At 44.3% G+C, this 15,850-nt stretch overlaps 1 protein-coding gene across 1 annotated transcript; it reads left to right on the top strand.

The window, feature by feature from the left end:
- Positions 1–2,338: 2,338 nt before the first annotated feature.
- mthfsd (methenyltetrahydrofolate synthetase domain containing) lies at positions 2,339–15,470 on the top strand. Its single transcript, XM_083792713.1, has 8 exons — positions 2,339–2,564; positions 2,783–2,886; positions 5,079–5,192; positions 6,225–6,338; positions 7,010–7,100; positions 9,234–9,346; positions 11,599–11,724; positions 13,802–15,470. Exons 1-8 carry the CDS (start codon positions 2,369–2,371, stop codon positions 14,627–14,629), a joined length of 1,686 nt encoding a protein of 561 aa, XP_083648839.1. The 5' UTR covers positions 2,339–2,368; the 3' UTR covers positions 14,630–15,470.
- Positions 15,471–15,850: the final 380 nt, after the last annotated feature.

The raw sequence follows: 15,850 nt of genomic DNA, 5'->3' as shown, positions 1-15,850 counted from the left end.
TGCGGAAGTGCAACCGAGCAGCTCTGCTGCACGGGGTTTCCTCGTCATGAATCCACGGGTCCGCCTGCAGTCCTTCCTCTTACCACTAGGGCCCAGCGCTTCAACATTGGAGTGCATAGCTGGCCCCTTGGGTGGAACCCAAGACGTGTCATGGAGGCCTGGTTTAAGCTGTATATGTGTCATGGAGGCCTGGTTTAAGCTGTATACGTGTCATGGAGGCCTGGTTTAAGCTGTATATGTGTCATGGAGGCCTGGTTTAAGCTGTATACGTGTCATGGAGGCCTGGTTTAAGCTGTATACGTGTCATGGAGGCCTGGTTTAAGCTGTAGACGTGCCATGGAGGCCTGGTTTAAACTGTAGACGTGCCATGGAGGCTTGGTTTAAACTGTAGACGTGCCATGGACCTACTTACTTACGCCTATAGCCCAACTTTGGGCATAGGCCACGAACAAGAGCTCTCCAGACATCACGGTCCTGGGCCATCTTCTCCAGCTGTCCCCATGTGTGGCTAGATCTCTTCACATCTGCATCCAGGTCACGGCGCCAGGTGTTTCGTGGTCTGCCTCTCTTCCTTTCCCCTTGTGGGTTCCAGAACAGGGCATATCGTGTGATGCTAGATGCAGGCTTTCGAAGAGTGTGGCCCATCCATCGCCAGCGCCTTAGGATGATTTCATCCTCCACCGGGTGTTGATTTGTTCGGTTACTGATTTTGTTTGGCCAGCGTATTCGGAGGATTCTTCTGAGGCAGGTGTTTATGAACGTCTGGATTCTTGTCATGGTGTTTTGAGTTGTTCTCCAGGTTTCTGCTCCGTACAGCGGGACCGGCTTCACCATAGAATTAAAGATCCTGATCTTCGTGTCCATGGGAAGATCTGAGGCTCCCCAGACATTCTTCAGCTGATGGAAAGCTGCTCTTGCCTTGCCAATCCTGACTTTTACGTCGGCGTCCGTTCCGCCCTGTTTGTCGACAACACTGCCTAGATAGGTGAAGCTCTCCACCTCCTCTAGTGCTTCACCTTCTAGTTTTATGGGGGTAACGGGGGTCATGGAGGCCTGGTTTAAACTGTAGACGTGCCATGGAGGCCTGGTTTAAACTGCAGACATGTCATGGAGGCCTGGTTTAAGCCGACATACAGTGCGTTACAATACTAGTGGAGATAAAAGCATGAATTCAAAATCGTTAAAAGAAAGCACATGATTTAGTGAAGCTAGACTTTGATGAGATCACAGTATAGCGGTTCCACTGTGTTACACTGTACCATGGCGGCCGTTCGTGGTACTGTACGTGCACCGTGCATGAAACTGGTGTAACTGATTTCATAATGTTTAAAATGGCATTCGCTTCGTGCCGTGTTGTGAGCTTGTTCGTCAGATGTCCCTGCGCGTCACGGTGTTGGGTGAAATCAACCCTCAATGGCTTCTGACAGACATATGGGAAGGGATGGGAGAGGGAAGCCTCGCCCCGGCTTCCCCTCCCCTACTGGGCGGGGTTTTTCCTTTTATTTTACATGAGATGGGCGTGTTCTAATGAAGTAGACTCTAGGTTGCGCGTTCGGAGATGGCGTACTGAGCGCACTGTGCAATGCAAACTAACCGCCTCCCGGTGCGCATTTCGAAACGCACCCAAGAAAAGCATTCCAGCAGCCAGCTCGTAGTCGTAGTCTGATACAATTCAAATTATAAAACCAAACTTTAGTTTCGGAGACAAATATCTACAGTCTATACACCTGCCCTGAAATCTGGTTACTATTGACACTCCGAGTCGAGACACGCCTACCTCCCGTGAAGCTCGCACGTCAATCAAAATCATCCCAAGGTAGCCACGCCCCTCAGAACATACGCGACTTTATGGTCATTTCTTTAATAAATGGGACCATAATTTTCCAAAAAGAATATTTTGACATGAGAAATGAGACTTTAAACTAGTGACTGGAAGCAGAAAGTATTCATGGCCATGTTTATTAAGGTAATACAGTCTAGGTGAAGTTGGCAGCGCCACAACAGGCCATTATATGAACTTTCAGGAAGTCCCGATTTCCTTAGTGGCTTCACGAAATATCTGTCTGACTGCCCCCCTGGGTCCAAGTTAAACCATGGGTCCAACAAGCCGTAGTGCTTTCTTTGGGTTTATTTATCCTTCCTTCCTTTTAGCATCCTTTTATGGAACTTGTAAACTGTTTTATAGTATTCAATCAATCAATCAATCAATGAAAAGGGGAAATAAAAGGCTGAGAACCACCTACGCGTGACGCGTCCAGCGTTACGAGATATTTTTGGCCGTCGCGAGCCACCGTACAGAGCAATAACAAGTGGATTGACAAGCAGCTGTTGCTGTTGTGTGTGTGTGCGTGCGCGTGTGTATGTATGTATGTGTGTACGTACGTACACGCGTGTGTTTGCTAGGTTTTTCAGACAGACAGACAGAGAGCTACCATGTGCCACGGTCTGTCGGTCTGTCCTCAGCTTATTAGCGTCCAGCCGTGTTGCAAACATTATAGTTTGGAGTGAAAATAATTTGTGCCACAAAAAGACAACAATGGATCCGGATACGAAGATAGATCCTGGTAAATGTCCGCGACGTTTTGTTCGTTCGTTCGGTTGTTGTTGCTAACTCCGTAACGGGATCATTATCATGGTTGCATGGAAGAAAGGCATCTATGCTACACGGATATAAGGATAGATGTGGTCAAGAAACGTCGCTTATTATCGTCCACGATGTTTTAGTCTGTTTGTTTTTTTGTTTGTTTTTTGCAAACTCACCGATGCTCTTGTTTCACCACAGATATCACGAAATGGAGCATTCGAGAGAAAGTTTGGGACTACATTGAAGAAAACAACCTTGCCAACTTCCCAAGGCCTGTTCACAACAGAATCCCAAATTTCAAGGTACAGGTCTGATGCGAATTAATATAGTATTAAACTCGGGGGGGTTTCCTTTTTTCTTTTAAAACAAACTGTCTTAAATCGGTTTTACGACATTTTCCGACACTAATTGTAAGAATAAACATAATAGTGTAGCTTACAGGCTACAACACAACCGAGTATGCCGTAGGCTCGTGTTAAACATGTAAACATAATAAGATCAATAATAATATATAATATCAATATCGATAATAATAATAGGCAGCGAGAGCGCACAGGACAACTGTGTTTATTGGGGGACTACAGGAAAGCTGTTACCTTGGTAACAAAAGCAGTCTGCAGTACCAGATCACAAATCATTTACAGTTTTAGCTTATCTTAAATGTTCTGCTAATTAAAAATCATTGGTTTTCTTATCATACTATATAACCACAAGGGGTACAAGGTGGTCCACAGCTATAAGTGATTCATAGTTAGGAACCAAATGGATACTCTAGTTACAGTTATGGGGGGTCAGTGGCCTAATGCATATCACACTGGGGGATGGGGGTGGGGGGGGGGTCCTTGAAATTAAAACGTTTGAGAACCACTGCGATAAACTCGTTAGAATTAATCCAACTAGTGAACTGCGAAAGTTCACAACACGCTAGCCCCTCTCGGAACCCTACATAAAGCTTTTCTGACATTTTGATGAGTTTTATGTAGGGTCCCTGTTCATGACTATATTTTCGTATGGGAATTCTGGAACGCGGATGATAAACATGCTCTCTAAGATCGAATCTGCGCCGTTTGACGGCCTTTTTTGGTTTAAGTTATTCTGAATTCGGGAACTTTAAGTACCTATACATTCCGCTGCGAATATCTCCTGTGGTGCGGAAGCCGTTAAGTATTTTTAATTTAGTTTGACCGATTTGGTCGCTTTATTTCTTCTTGTTTGTTTACCGTTTATTGTACCGCCTCCCGGTGTGCGGTTGGCTTGTGCGGCTACGTCCCTGCCTCTGATCTGCTCTGTCATAGCTATAGCGCCACTAGCTAGCCAGATAGGCGGTACAATGAGGTGTCAATAAACAAGGAAGGAAGAGAAGAATCAAAGCGACCAAATCGGTCAAACAAAGATTAAAAATACTTAACGGCTTCCGCGCCACAGGAGATATTCGCAGCGGCATGTATGGGTACTTATACTTCACATATTCAGAAGCCCTCACACGAAAAGATGTCGTCAAAGAGCGCAGACAGGCGTTATCCACGTTGTTTATGTTTTATGTATGTCCGCGTACCAGGTGGCAGGATACTGCTGGAACAGGACCCAATGGTCTGTGTCGTCAAAAAGTCAGAAACTTCAGTGCCATTGGGTTCTGCTTGGAGGGCTACCTACTGTCTGTTCACGGAGACCCGCGGGGTCGCTTGAGCATGAGATGTTTCAACGATGCATCCAACAGCAGTATAGGAGACCACGGAAACGTGTGCGAAGCGGCGCTAATCAGAGTTGCTGTTATTGATTTCACTACGTCAGGCACGTCACTGGCCATAATAAGCCAGTTAAGTATCTTTAGTTTTGGCTCCTCTGAAATTCTGTCTTCCTCACTTTTCATGTCCCGCACCGCGACTGGCTAGCTGCACATCCTAGTTACTGCCTCTGATTGGCCAACCACGTACATGCACAATGTTTTTTTGCAGTTGTGTCGTGACTCGTGGGAGGCCGGACATGAAAAGTGAGGAAGAGAGAATTTCAGAGAAGCCAAAACTAAAAATAAAAAAAAGATACTTAACGGCAACTCCGATTAGCGCCGCTTCGCACACGTTTCCGCTGTCTCCTACTGCTGTTGGACGCATCGTTTAAAACATCTCATCAACGCTCAGGCGACCGCACAGGGTCTCCATGAACAGACTGTAGGTAAAGCTGCGTCCTATGGAGAGTGGAATAACCTACAAGGGGACCCTAGGGTACCAAAATTCAGAAAAGGTAGCCGCGAGGGTCCCCGAAACAGTAGGCCCACGTCGTGAAACGTTTTCTCCATGTGCATTCATCTGTCTTTACTTTATGGTTACTGGCCCCAGGGTGCAGTTCAAGCATGTGACCGACTCGGTGTCCTGCAGGAGTTCAAGTCCAGCCAGACGGTCAAAATTAACCCGGACAGACCCCAGCAGCAGGCACGCCTCCTCACTCTGTGTGTAAGTTATACTCACCCCCTCATGCCCTCTTTCTTTCTGCTCAGGGTGCCTACACGGCATGTGCCAGAGTGGCTGAGCTCGATGCGTTCACCCAGACGGCCGAGGTGAAGGTGGACCCAGATAAGCCCCTGGAGGGGGCCCGGATGGCAGTGCTACAGGTAATGGGGTGGTGGGGGGGTCTCAAGGATGAGGAGACCCACCGAGACTTGGTTCTTCATTGAAATGTAACGCCACAATGGAAACGAGTCCCCAGGACTTTTTTTGTGTAATCCTTTTTGCCTTAACCCATCTGACCTGAGATCAGATTCATAACGAGGTTTCCGCTGGACACACACTGGTCTGATCAACCCATTCTGACCTGAGATCAGATTCTATAAAAATGTCAGTCGTTCTTCGATTTTTCAAAAAATAGCAGACCTACAAGCTCGTATCGCGCCACTCGGTGGCGCGATATGAGCTTGTAGATCTGCTATTTTTAAATGGCTAAAGCACGACATGATGCTAACACCAAAATGGGTGCCTGCCCAAAATGGGTTAATGTCTGACTGTAGTACTGCACCAACCATGTGCTGTTTAAATATTTTACTAATCCCATCAATCAGACACCATGTGGCACTTTTCCGATGCTGAATCAAATGTACACCATGGCTCACCTGCCATATATATTCGAATGCATCTCCAACCAATATATCATCAGAATTAGGGGTGCACGATTATGAAATTATGACCGATATCCGATTATATATCTGCAGATTCTGACCGATTCCGATATTATACAGAGGACCACAATGGAAACAAGCCTAGGCCCTATAGTGGCTTATTGGCCCAAAGCCTGTCAATAAAGTATTCAATCAATAAATAGCCTATAGGCCTACTCTTTTCCAAGTGTCTGTTTTCACAACTGAATGACTACTAATGGAGAGTACACAAATTAAATGTTTTTATTTATCGTATTTGATTTGGCGGCTGTTCTAGACTAGAGGTACTACTAGACACTTTACATTTATATTGAACTCATTGATGATTTCTTACATAACCGATTTTTAATAATCAGATTTTTAATAACCATTCCGATACCCATATGGCACTTTTATGGCCGATATGGCCTATTCCGATTATGCTACAGAATGATCGTGCATCCCTAATCAGAATGCCTCTAATGCACCTCATTTCCGTGGTCTTTCTCTCAGGCGAGGAAAACCCTGTTGGTCCCGACCCCTCGCCTGCGTACCGGTCTGTTCAACAAGATCACCCCTCCAGAGGGAGCCAACAAGGAACAACTACGTGTGTGCTCTACCGCTCAGGTCAGAGCTACCTCTCACTGTCGTTTTTGGCAGCACATTTTGATTTTAGTTTTAGTCCATAGTCCCTTGAATAGCTTTCATTTAGTTTCAGTCCCATTTTAGTCACCTGGAATGTCTTAGTGTTAGTCTACTTTTAGGCGACTAAATGTCATGCGACTTTGGTCGACTAAATCTACAGTTTATTTAGTCGACTAAAATGTGTTTTGGCGGGCCTTGATGCCGTCGTAATGACTGATTTTACACTTGCTGAAAATAGCCGATCTACAAGCTTGTAGATCTGTACTGGATCTCTTGTCCACTAGTCCACATTTTAGTCTTTATTGGGGACTACAGGAAAGCTGTTACCTTGGTAACAAAAGCAGTCTATACATTTAGTCTTAGTTTTAGTCATCATAGCTTAGTTTTCATTTAGTTTCCATTTAGTTTTCGTCAGTGAAAAAAGGTAGTCGACGAACATTTGTCTTAGTTTTAGTCGACAAAAACAACACTGCTACTTCTACATGCACATTCTTTCACTTGAATATTCTGAGTATTACAAATGCCGATTGATGTCTTATTAATACTAACAGTTTCTTTATGATTCCAGCTCATCCACTAATGTGCATTTTGTATTTGTTTTCTAACTAAAGTCACCTGTTCTTTTCCTCTCCTTTCCAAACCTTATTCTCTAGGGTGTCAAAGAGTTCAGTGTGCCTGTTGGCTTGGATGACAAGGTGATGGTGGACTTGTTGGTAATTGGCTCTGTCGCCGTGTCTGAAAAAGGTGAGAGCCGGTGGATAACTCCACTAGGGTTGTCACGATCATGACATTTTCTTTGACGATTAATTGTCATACAAATAATTGCGATTAACCGGTTAATTCTGTATTGGGCATTGAACATGGGAACATAAATACTGTAGATATTAAATGTTTTGCCTTTGTAAACTGAAATTGCACAGGAAGATTTGGCAAATAACTTAATTATACAAAGAAACCACTGACAAAATAATTTGATACTTTCAAAACAGCCAATCTACATGTTAACAGCGCATCACAAGGTTTTGTGAGCCTGTGAACTGTATCTGCTATTTCCACTGCTTTTTGAAAATGTTTGAAACTATTATGATTTATGCTAAATTGAAATCGGTTGATTATGTAATAATTGTGATGGGCTTAAGCTCCACTCCAAATGTCTATATTCTTAGAAAAGGGGTGTTTGTGACCTGATTCACTAGCGATGAATTTATACCAGCAGCTGCGAGCTAATATCTGTAGTGCGAACATTCCCAAAATGCAATAAAAATGGTGTGTCTGAGGTGTGAGTGACGCCCTGGAGTTCCCCAGCTGTGCCCAGCTGGGGAGAAGGAAGTATACATACACAACATTTCTATATCTCAACTTTACTCTGTCCATAGGAGTGCTTCCACAAAAATACATTTTGTCTGCACTCTGCCTGTCGTGTCTATTTTATTCTAGCTGGACTCAAAAATAACGTTTACTTACAAAAAAAATAACACATTGTTATTCTGAGTTTACATGTGCTAAACCTTTTTTAGATTATAAAGTGTATAGTGTAATGGTGTGTGCTTTGGCAGTAGCACAGAAATTAGCATGTTGTTTTCACATCAAATTTGGTTAAGTGTGCGCTGCCGGTTTTGGAAGATTTGACCAAAACACGAACACACGACAATACATGGGTTCTACAAGCTCACACTGACTTGAAAGATTGTAGATTAGCTATTGTCAGTGCGTTACACCAGCATGAGACACAACCAAGTACAACTCGGGCATGACTTTTAGAAAATTGAAGCAATATTGAGATGACATGTTTATGACAATTCATGCATTTTCAGATGGCTGTAAAGTACAAACAAAGACACATGGTTTTCATGATGCTTTTATGGTTTCTGGGTCCTGGGCTGTAGACATGAACCCATTTAGACCGTACGACGTGTGGGAACGTCATAACTATATCCAACCGATGGATTGCGAGGATGTGTACACACATTGATGTCAAACTAGAGAGAAATATTCTGACGTTTTTTTCTTTCTTTCTTTTGAGTTGGCCTCCAAGGCCACCATACTTTTTGCTCTTCGCGCATGCGCGTTGTCGTCCATTCCTTGTATACGGCAAGGTTAATTAAGATTCATTTTTCAAACACAAGACTGTTGACACGGTGGCACAGTTGGTAGTGCTGTCGCCTCACAGCTAGAAGGTCCTGGGTTCGATTCCCGCTCGGGGCGCTGTGGGTGCTGGGGGGCGTGTTCCCTCCTCCGCGTCATCAGTGCCCATACCCGAAGGCGGGGTTGGCGAAAGGGCCTTTCTGTGTGCAGTTTGCATGTTCTCCCCGTGTCCCCTAGGGTAGGTACCCTCACAAAAACATGCAGTAATCCTGGTCTCTAAACTGCCTCCCCCTGGCCAGCCGGGGCGCCTGATGGAGGGGAAAGGAACTGGTTGGAATAACGTGTTCCTTCCACGCGCTACGTCCAACCAGGGAAACTCCCCCCTGTCAGGTGTAAAGGAGCAACTTGGACACTCAAGCATGAAGGAAGCATGAGTTAAGTCCGTTGCTCTCCCCAGGTTGGCGGAGGGTGTGTAGAGCCCATGGATCACATTAGATGATTGACACAGGGGTGAAAAATGGGTTACAAAATCGTGGGATAAAAAAAAATATTAAAAATAAAAGACTGTCTCTGCATAAAAATACATATTGACCTTTATGAGTAATTATTGTACAGTGATATTTTCAGTTTCTTTATTGAAGTCCAGCCACAGTTAAAAGTGTTATCTCTTTCAGCCTATATTTAGTGCATAATATAGAAGGATGGAATAGCCAATTATACGCTCTTGTTGAAATGTTTCTGCAAGACAGTCCATTATTTTCAGTATACCTCTCTGGCTTCCATCTTGCTCAGGCTTTCGACTTGGAAAAGGAGAGGGCTATGCGGACATGGAGTACGGCATGATGGTCTCAATGGGGGCTGTGAACGAGTCCACTGTGGTGGTTACTGTTGTCCACGACTGCCAGGTGAGTTCAGTTATAGGTTTGAGTTCCCAAATGTGTAGAGAAAAGTCCTTGTGCACACCTACACCTATAGGACAGGTGCGTCATGAGCCGGCAACCAAATGCGAATCATGAGAAGAAAGGGGGTCCCGCACACCGTCTTCACTTATCCCATTCTGACCTGAGATCAGATTCTAAAAATGTCTTATTACATCCTGACAGTTTCATTATTAACCCATTCTGACCTGAGATCAGATTCTAAACGTGTCTTCGATTTTTCAAAAATAGCAGACCTACAAGCTCGTATCGCGCCACTCGGTGGCGCGATATGAGCTTGTAGATCTGCTATTTTTCAATAGCTAAAGCACAACGTAATGCTAACGCCAAAATGGGTTCCCGTCTAAAATGGGTTAAAGAGCAGTAGTTTTATTCAGATGACATCGTTTCGGGTCTAAACGACCTTCGACCTTCATCGGGTATCGTGATGAAGGTGGTTTGTCATCTGAATATAACTACTGCTCTATAAGTGAAGACGGTGTGCGGGACCGAGTTCCCAAATAAGAAATCAAGTCTCTTTTTTGTACCTGAATAAAAAACGTATTGACGGGTTTGTTGGTGGATGAATTGGACATGGAATCAAAAACACCTGCTCAATACATTGCTCAATAAAGATACATTTAATTGGCAGGCAACATTTCGGTCAAGGACTGTAGAATGTTCTTGCAAATGTTTCCTATTATGTGCATGTGAAGACTGTGTGGCTGTCTTTGATTCCTCAGAGTTATGACAATGGCATGTCATAACAGTATGTATACTCCCAGAGTTATGAAAATGGCATGTCATAGCCTGTATACTCCCAAATGGGTCTACCAGAATCACTCAGACCAGTGTTGATTTCGTCGACTAAAACTAAGACGAAAAATGTTCGACTAACCTTTTTCACTGAGGCAAACTAAATGAAAACCAAGCTATGATGACTAAAACTACTTACTAAATACATTGACAATTTCGTAGTACTTAGTTTAGACAGTTTTTGGTTTTAGACTAGTCATTGGTTAGACCAGTCATTAGTCCTACATCTACAACCTATCTCAAACCCTCACCCTAAACCTAACCTCCCACGGGGCAGCACACCTAAACCTAACCTTAAACCATGTCTAACCAATGACTAGTCTAAACTAAGTATGCACCCCAAAATGTTAGGAAGGGACAAGTGGACAAGAGATCCAGTAGTCATTATACAATTGGCTGCATGCTGAAAATAGCCGATCTACAAGCTCACAGCTGCGCGCCGTTGTGACAAGTTATTACGACGGCATCAAGTCCTGCCAAAATACATTTTAGTCGACTAAATCAATTGTAGATTTAGTCGACTAAAATCGTATGTGCAGTACCGGTACTTAGTTTAGACAGTACTTGGTTTAGAATAGTCATTGGTTAGACCAGTCATTAGTCCTACAACTACAACCTATCTCAAACCCTCACCCTAAACCTAACCTCCCACGGTTAGGTTTAGGTGCATACTTAGTCTAAACTAAGTATGCACCCCAAACTAGACCAAGTAAAACATTCCAGGTGACTAAAATGTGACAAACTGAATAGAAACTATTCAGGAGACCGTCTAAAACTGTTTTATACACTGTTATATACATATATAGCCCTAGAATTATTAAATTGTACCTGTTGTGCCAAATCGGTAGGGTTCATCCTGCAGTCTACTTAGTAGAGTATAATCTAATCAACCTTTTATTTATATTGCACATTTTACACAAGCAAAATTGACAAGTGCTCCACAAGTAGAAAGATAAACATGGTCAAATTACATCAAGCAAATATAAGATAAAGGGCAATATGACCATTAGACTTTTGAGATATCTTGTGTCCCAAGTGGAAATCCTGGCCTATGGGGAGGAAAGGCCTTGGATTCCTGCCCATATCCACAGCAAACTCAGCCAGTAGTTTTCAAGATATCCTGTTTAAGATCAACTACAAGGACTGACATTGCCTTGCTAAAAACTGACAACTCATCTCTTTTGTCTATATTTCATATATGTTTTTAATATGCCATAGCCTACGAGACACTTTTCACCTCCGGTTGATATTTTATGAATAGAACTTTAGTACTTAAAACTATAGATAATGCTGCTGTCCAAGGAGTTTCCATGGCGAGTTTATTTGTATAGGACATTATAATACAATAAAAACAAACCGTGAAACAAATTATATTATATCTCATTCTCATAGCTCTGTTGAACTTGCATTTTGTACCAATTAAGGTTGTGGACATCCCAGAGGATCTGATGGAGAGTCATGACCTGACTGTGGACTACATCCTGACGCCCACTAGAGTCATCAAAACGGACTGCCAGCGTCCCAAACCGGAGGGGATCATTTGGACTAAGGTAACGAGGAGTTTCTTGAATGTTGTAGCGAGTTAGATACCCGTTGATTTATAAATAATGTCAACTGCATCCGCCGCTCTCTTTCGGTGCCAAGTCCACTAACCTTTCCCAACATGACTCTTTAACCTTTTTCAAGTGAAGTCGACCCTTTGGTTTTAGGTTCAATTAACGCTCATAGTCTTAAAAGGCTGTAAAAGTGAACAACCTTTTTTGTCTTTTTTTTTTATGCTAATTACGGGGATTTTTATTCGTAACATCTATAAAGTTTCTACATGACCTCAGGGTCCCTTAAGACATTCTGAACGGGAACCCATTTTGGTGTTAGCATCATGTTATGCTTTATCTATTGAAAAATAGCAGATCTACAAGCTCATATCGCGCCACCGAGTGGCGCGATACGAGCTTGTAGGTCTGCTATTTTTTGAAAAATCGAAGAACGACTGACATTTTTTAGAATCTGATCTCGGGTCAGAATGGGTTAATCAGACCAGTGTGTCCCAGTGGAAAACCTCGTATGAATCTGATCTCGGGTCAGAATGGGTTAAGACATCTCGCGTCGGTAAACAGGACCAAGTGACCTCACAGACAGGAAGGGCATGCCTGATCATCAAAGGACCCTCTCTGCCTGTGCCAGCAGGGCTGAGCAGGAGCAGTGGAAAGCCAGGTCAGACAGGCCAGGGCATAAACAATAGCCCTGCATATCCTTTACACAGCACCGGTTGCCATCAAAGCACTCTGCAGACACTCTTTGAGGCCTGAGAAGAAGCCAGGAGGAGCGATGTCTTTTTTTAAACTGCGAAGGGGAAGTTAAATATCCCCCCCCCCCCCATCATGATTTCTTTTGTCACTGTGATTACCAGAAGGCTGGTAATATGTACATACTGTACATCAGTGTATACTGTAGAACCCGGCCATCTTTGTGGGGCTGATATTGGCCTGCTATGACGGATCTATCGGTATCGGCACATGTGGTCCAATATTCACTATTTATTTTACAGAATATGAGGGCAATTTAGCAATTTTTTTTATTTTTTATTTAATAGTTAACCCATTCTGACCGGGCACCCATTTTGGTGTCCACATCATGTCGTGCTTTAGCTATTGAAAAATAGCAGATCTACAAGCTCATAGCGCGCCACCGAGTGGCGCGCTAAGAACTTGTAGGTCTGCTATTTTTGAAAAATCGAAGAACGACTGACATTTTTAGAATCTGATCTCAGGTCAGAATGGGTCAATCAGACCAGTGTGTGTCCAGTGGAAACCTCGTTATGAATCTGATCTCAGGTCAGAATGGGTTAATAGTTAAATTCCCAGTGAAGTTTACCGTTTCAGTGCACTGATCTCAGGAACGCACCCAGGGTGCCGGCCCGATTCCGGTGAGCCGCCCCGCGTCCGAAACGGTTGAGAAATGACAGTTACCGTGTGGGGGTCCCTCTACTGTACTGTACTGGCACACCTGAAATCACCATAATATACAGTTAATATGTGCGTGTGTGTTTGTGTATGTGTTAGGATGCGCACAGGTGGTGAAAAACAACCATGCTGTTTTCATGCTCATAGCCAGCCAGCCAGCTACCCACACACTTAAGGAAGTGGTTTGCACCACTTAAAAATATTCCACCTCCGTTAACACATGTGTGTGTGCGTGGCTGCGTGCGTGTGCTGTAAGTCAAGAGTGTTGTTGTCGTTGTCAGCCGGGAATTCAGGCTTATATGCACATATATATGCACGACATTGAACATGACCATATACAATTTTCAATTTAGGCATGCAGTTCCTTTCATAATAACATGAAAGATGCATGTCTGTCTTCTGTGTTTAGCATGTTTAACATGTTTGGGGGTTTTGTCACTCACGAGTCGCGAATAACACCAATGTATTATGTAACCTATCTGTTGCCATTGTATCCCTATACTGCACCATCTGCTTGTTTCACAAGCAGATGGTGCTTGTCTATAAAGTCTACAAGCTTGTCTACAAGTCGACAACCATGCTGCACGGCCCAGAGCATGACTAGCTGCACGCGAGTCATTCATTAGCCACCATTGAGCCAGTTGAGTTTTGTGTGTGTTCTCAGCTGCACACAGAGATGCTGGAGAAGATCCCCGTCCTGAAGACTCTGCATTCTCTGGAGGAGCAGGCGGGGAAGGACGTGACCCTGGGGGCCGTGCCTCCTGCAGGAGCCGAGAGGGGCCAGCGGAGGGAGCCGGGGTTCCAGTCTGAGCACAGGCCCAAGAGGCAGAACAGGCGCCGGCCAAGACGGAACACGGGGCCGCAGGACGCCGACGACGAGTCCAGACCGGAGCAGCAGGACGGGAACCGAGAGGAGTCGGAGCAGAAGCCCAGACGACGGCCCCCGAGGGTGAGGAAGGAAAGCAGAGGAGAGGGCCGGGAAAACGGCAGGTTCGAAGGCAAAGAAGGCGGCAAAGGAGAAGGCGGAGAGGGCGGAAAGGTGTTCAGACAAAGGAGGCGGGAGAGGAAGGATAAGACGGGGGGCGAAGAGGGAGGAAGCGAGCCCACCACGGCGTCTCAGCAGCGCAAGCTTCCCTTGAGCCTGACCACGGTGTACCTGGGAGGCATCCCGTCCGGGCTGCGCGTCAGCGAGCTGAAGACGGCGCTCCGGGAGAGGGAGTCCATACCGCTGAGGCTCACCTGGCAGGGAGCTCAGCACAGGGCCTTCCTGGACTACAGCGACGCCCAGGCCGCAGACCTGGCCCTGGAGGCCCTGCAGGGCCTCTCCCTCAACGGCCACAGTCTGCTGGCCGAGCTGGCCAAGAGCCAACGGGGGGGAGGCAAGAGACCCGGCCCGCCCAATAGAAGACCCAGACCAGCGACGGCTCCCAAGACTACGTCAACACCAGCCGCCGAGAGCACCGGGGACGACCGCGCAGAGTCCCCGGAGTAAATGGAAATGGAAAAGATACATATAGCCCGACATGTATTACAACGTGTAAACATGTTAAATGCCTTAAGTAGAGTTTAGTTTGTTAAATTGTTTCTGTAAATGTCTTTAGTTTAGTACAGTGAAACCTGACACCTGAAGTGACTGCTTATACTGTACTAATGGGCATAACAAAAAAAAAAAGTCAAGTTAAAAAAGAAAAAAAAATGCAGTGCTTTATTTTGTTAATAGTGTATAGGTTGAGGACTTTCCTTGCTGAAACATGGCAGCTATACTTTACCTTCAAAGTCAATTGTACATGCCATTGTGGAATACGTAAGCATGTGTCATATTTGGAATAGCCTACTGTAAGCTTTAGCCTTGAATTGTAATGTATGTCTAATATAGACTAATGTGGCCTGGGTTGGCTATAAGGTTCGCTTGAGCATTCATAGCTTTTAAGTACCGGTAGGTCTTAGAATGCATATGAACATATAGGTAACAAGTCTGGACCCCTTTGCCAAGAAAGTGTTCACGTTAATGAATTTCATTTCTTCACCCAAGAATGGCTCCCTACTACCACCACCAGTCATTCTCTAAACATCCTTTTGCCTAAGATATTTATGCTCCTAGAAAACCCCAGCCTGGGCCAACCTTCCTTTCTGAGTTCAGAGAAGTAGATGTTCTGTCGCATCTTCGGTATAACCCATTTATACTTTTGAGTTACACTATGTTATATAAGACATCACAGGCTTGTCAGTGGTGCCCTTCAGTTACAGTTCAGGCCGTGTAAAAAGGCCTAAAATACTCACAAATACTTTTTACGATATTTTGCGTACTGAATAAATTGGATTTATGGAGTTAACATTTTTTTGTCTTTGTAATTTCCTTATGCATTCAAGTGTGCTAGTCTTATTATGTAATGCCATTGGCACTATTCCAAAGCCGCCTCCAGGTATACATGTTTAACTATTTTCAGCAATTCGATAATATATTTTTTTTGGTGTTTATATGGATCTTGTTTAGCTTGTCATTTTGAAAGTAGCTGTAAATGTACTGGGTGTTCTATTTGGCCAGCATTGGCCAAACCATTTGGAGTACGTTACCAAAAACCTACAGTATAAGCAATGAGAAGCCGTGTTAAGCCGAGTGACTGTCCATCCATTTTTCTATAGTTAAATTAACGTTGAGGATTTTGCTTTGTCTACTGTATAGCCAGGAGCAATTCCCACCAAACTGCTTGAC

This window comes from Protomyctophum parallelum (genome assembly GCF_964188405.1).
Source record: "Protomyctophum parallelum genome assembly, chromosome: 2".
Classification (NCBI taxonomy): Eukaryota; Metazoa; Chordata; class Actinopteri; order Myctophiformes; family Myctophidae; genus Protomyctophum; species Protomyctophum parallelum.
The sequence above is the reverse complement of the archived record's forward strand: the minus strand, read 5'-3'. Positions and strand labels throughout refer to the sequence as shown.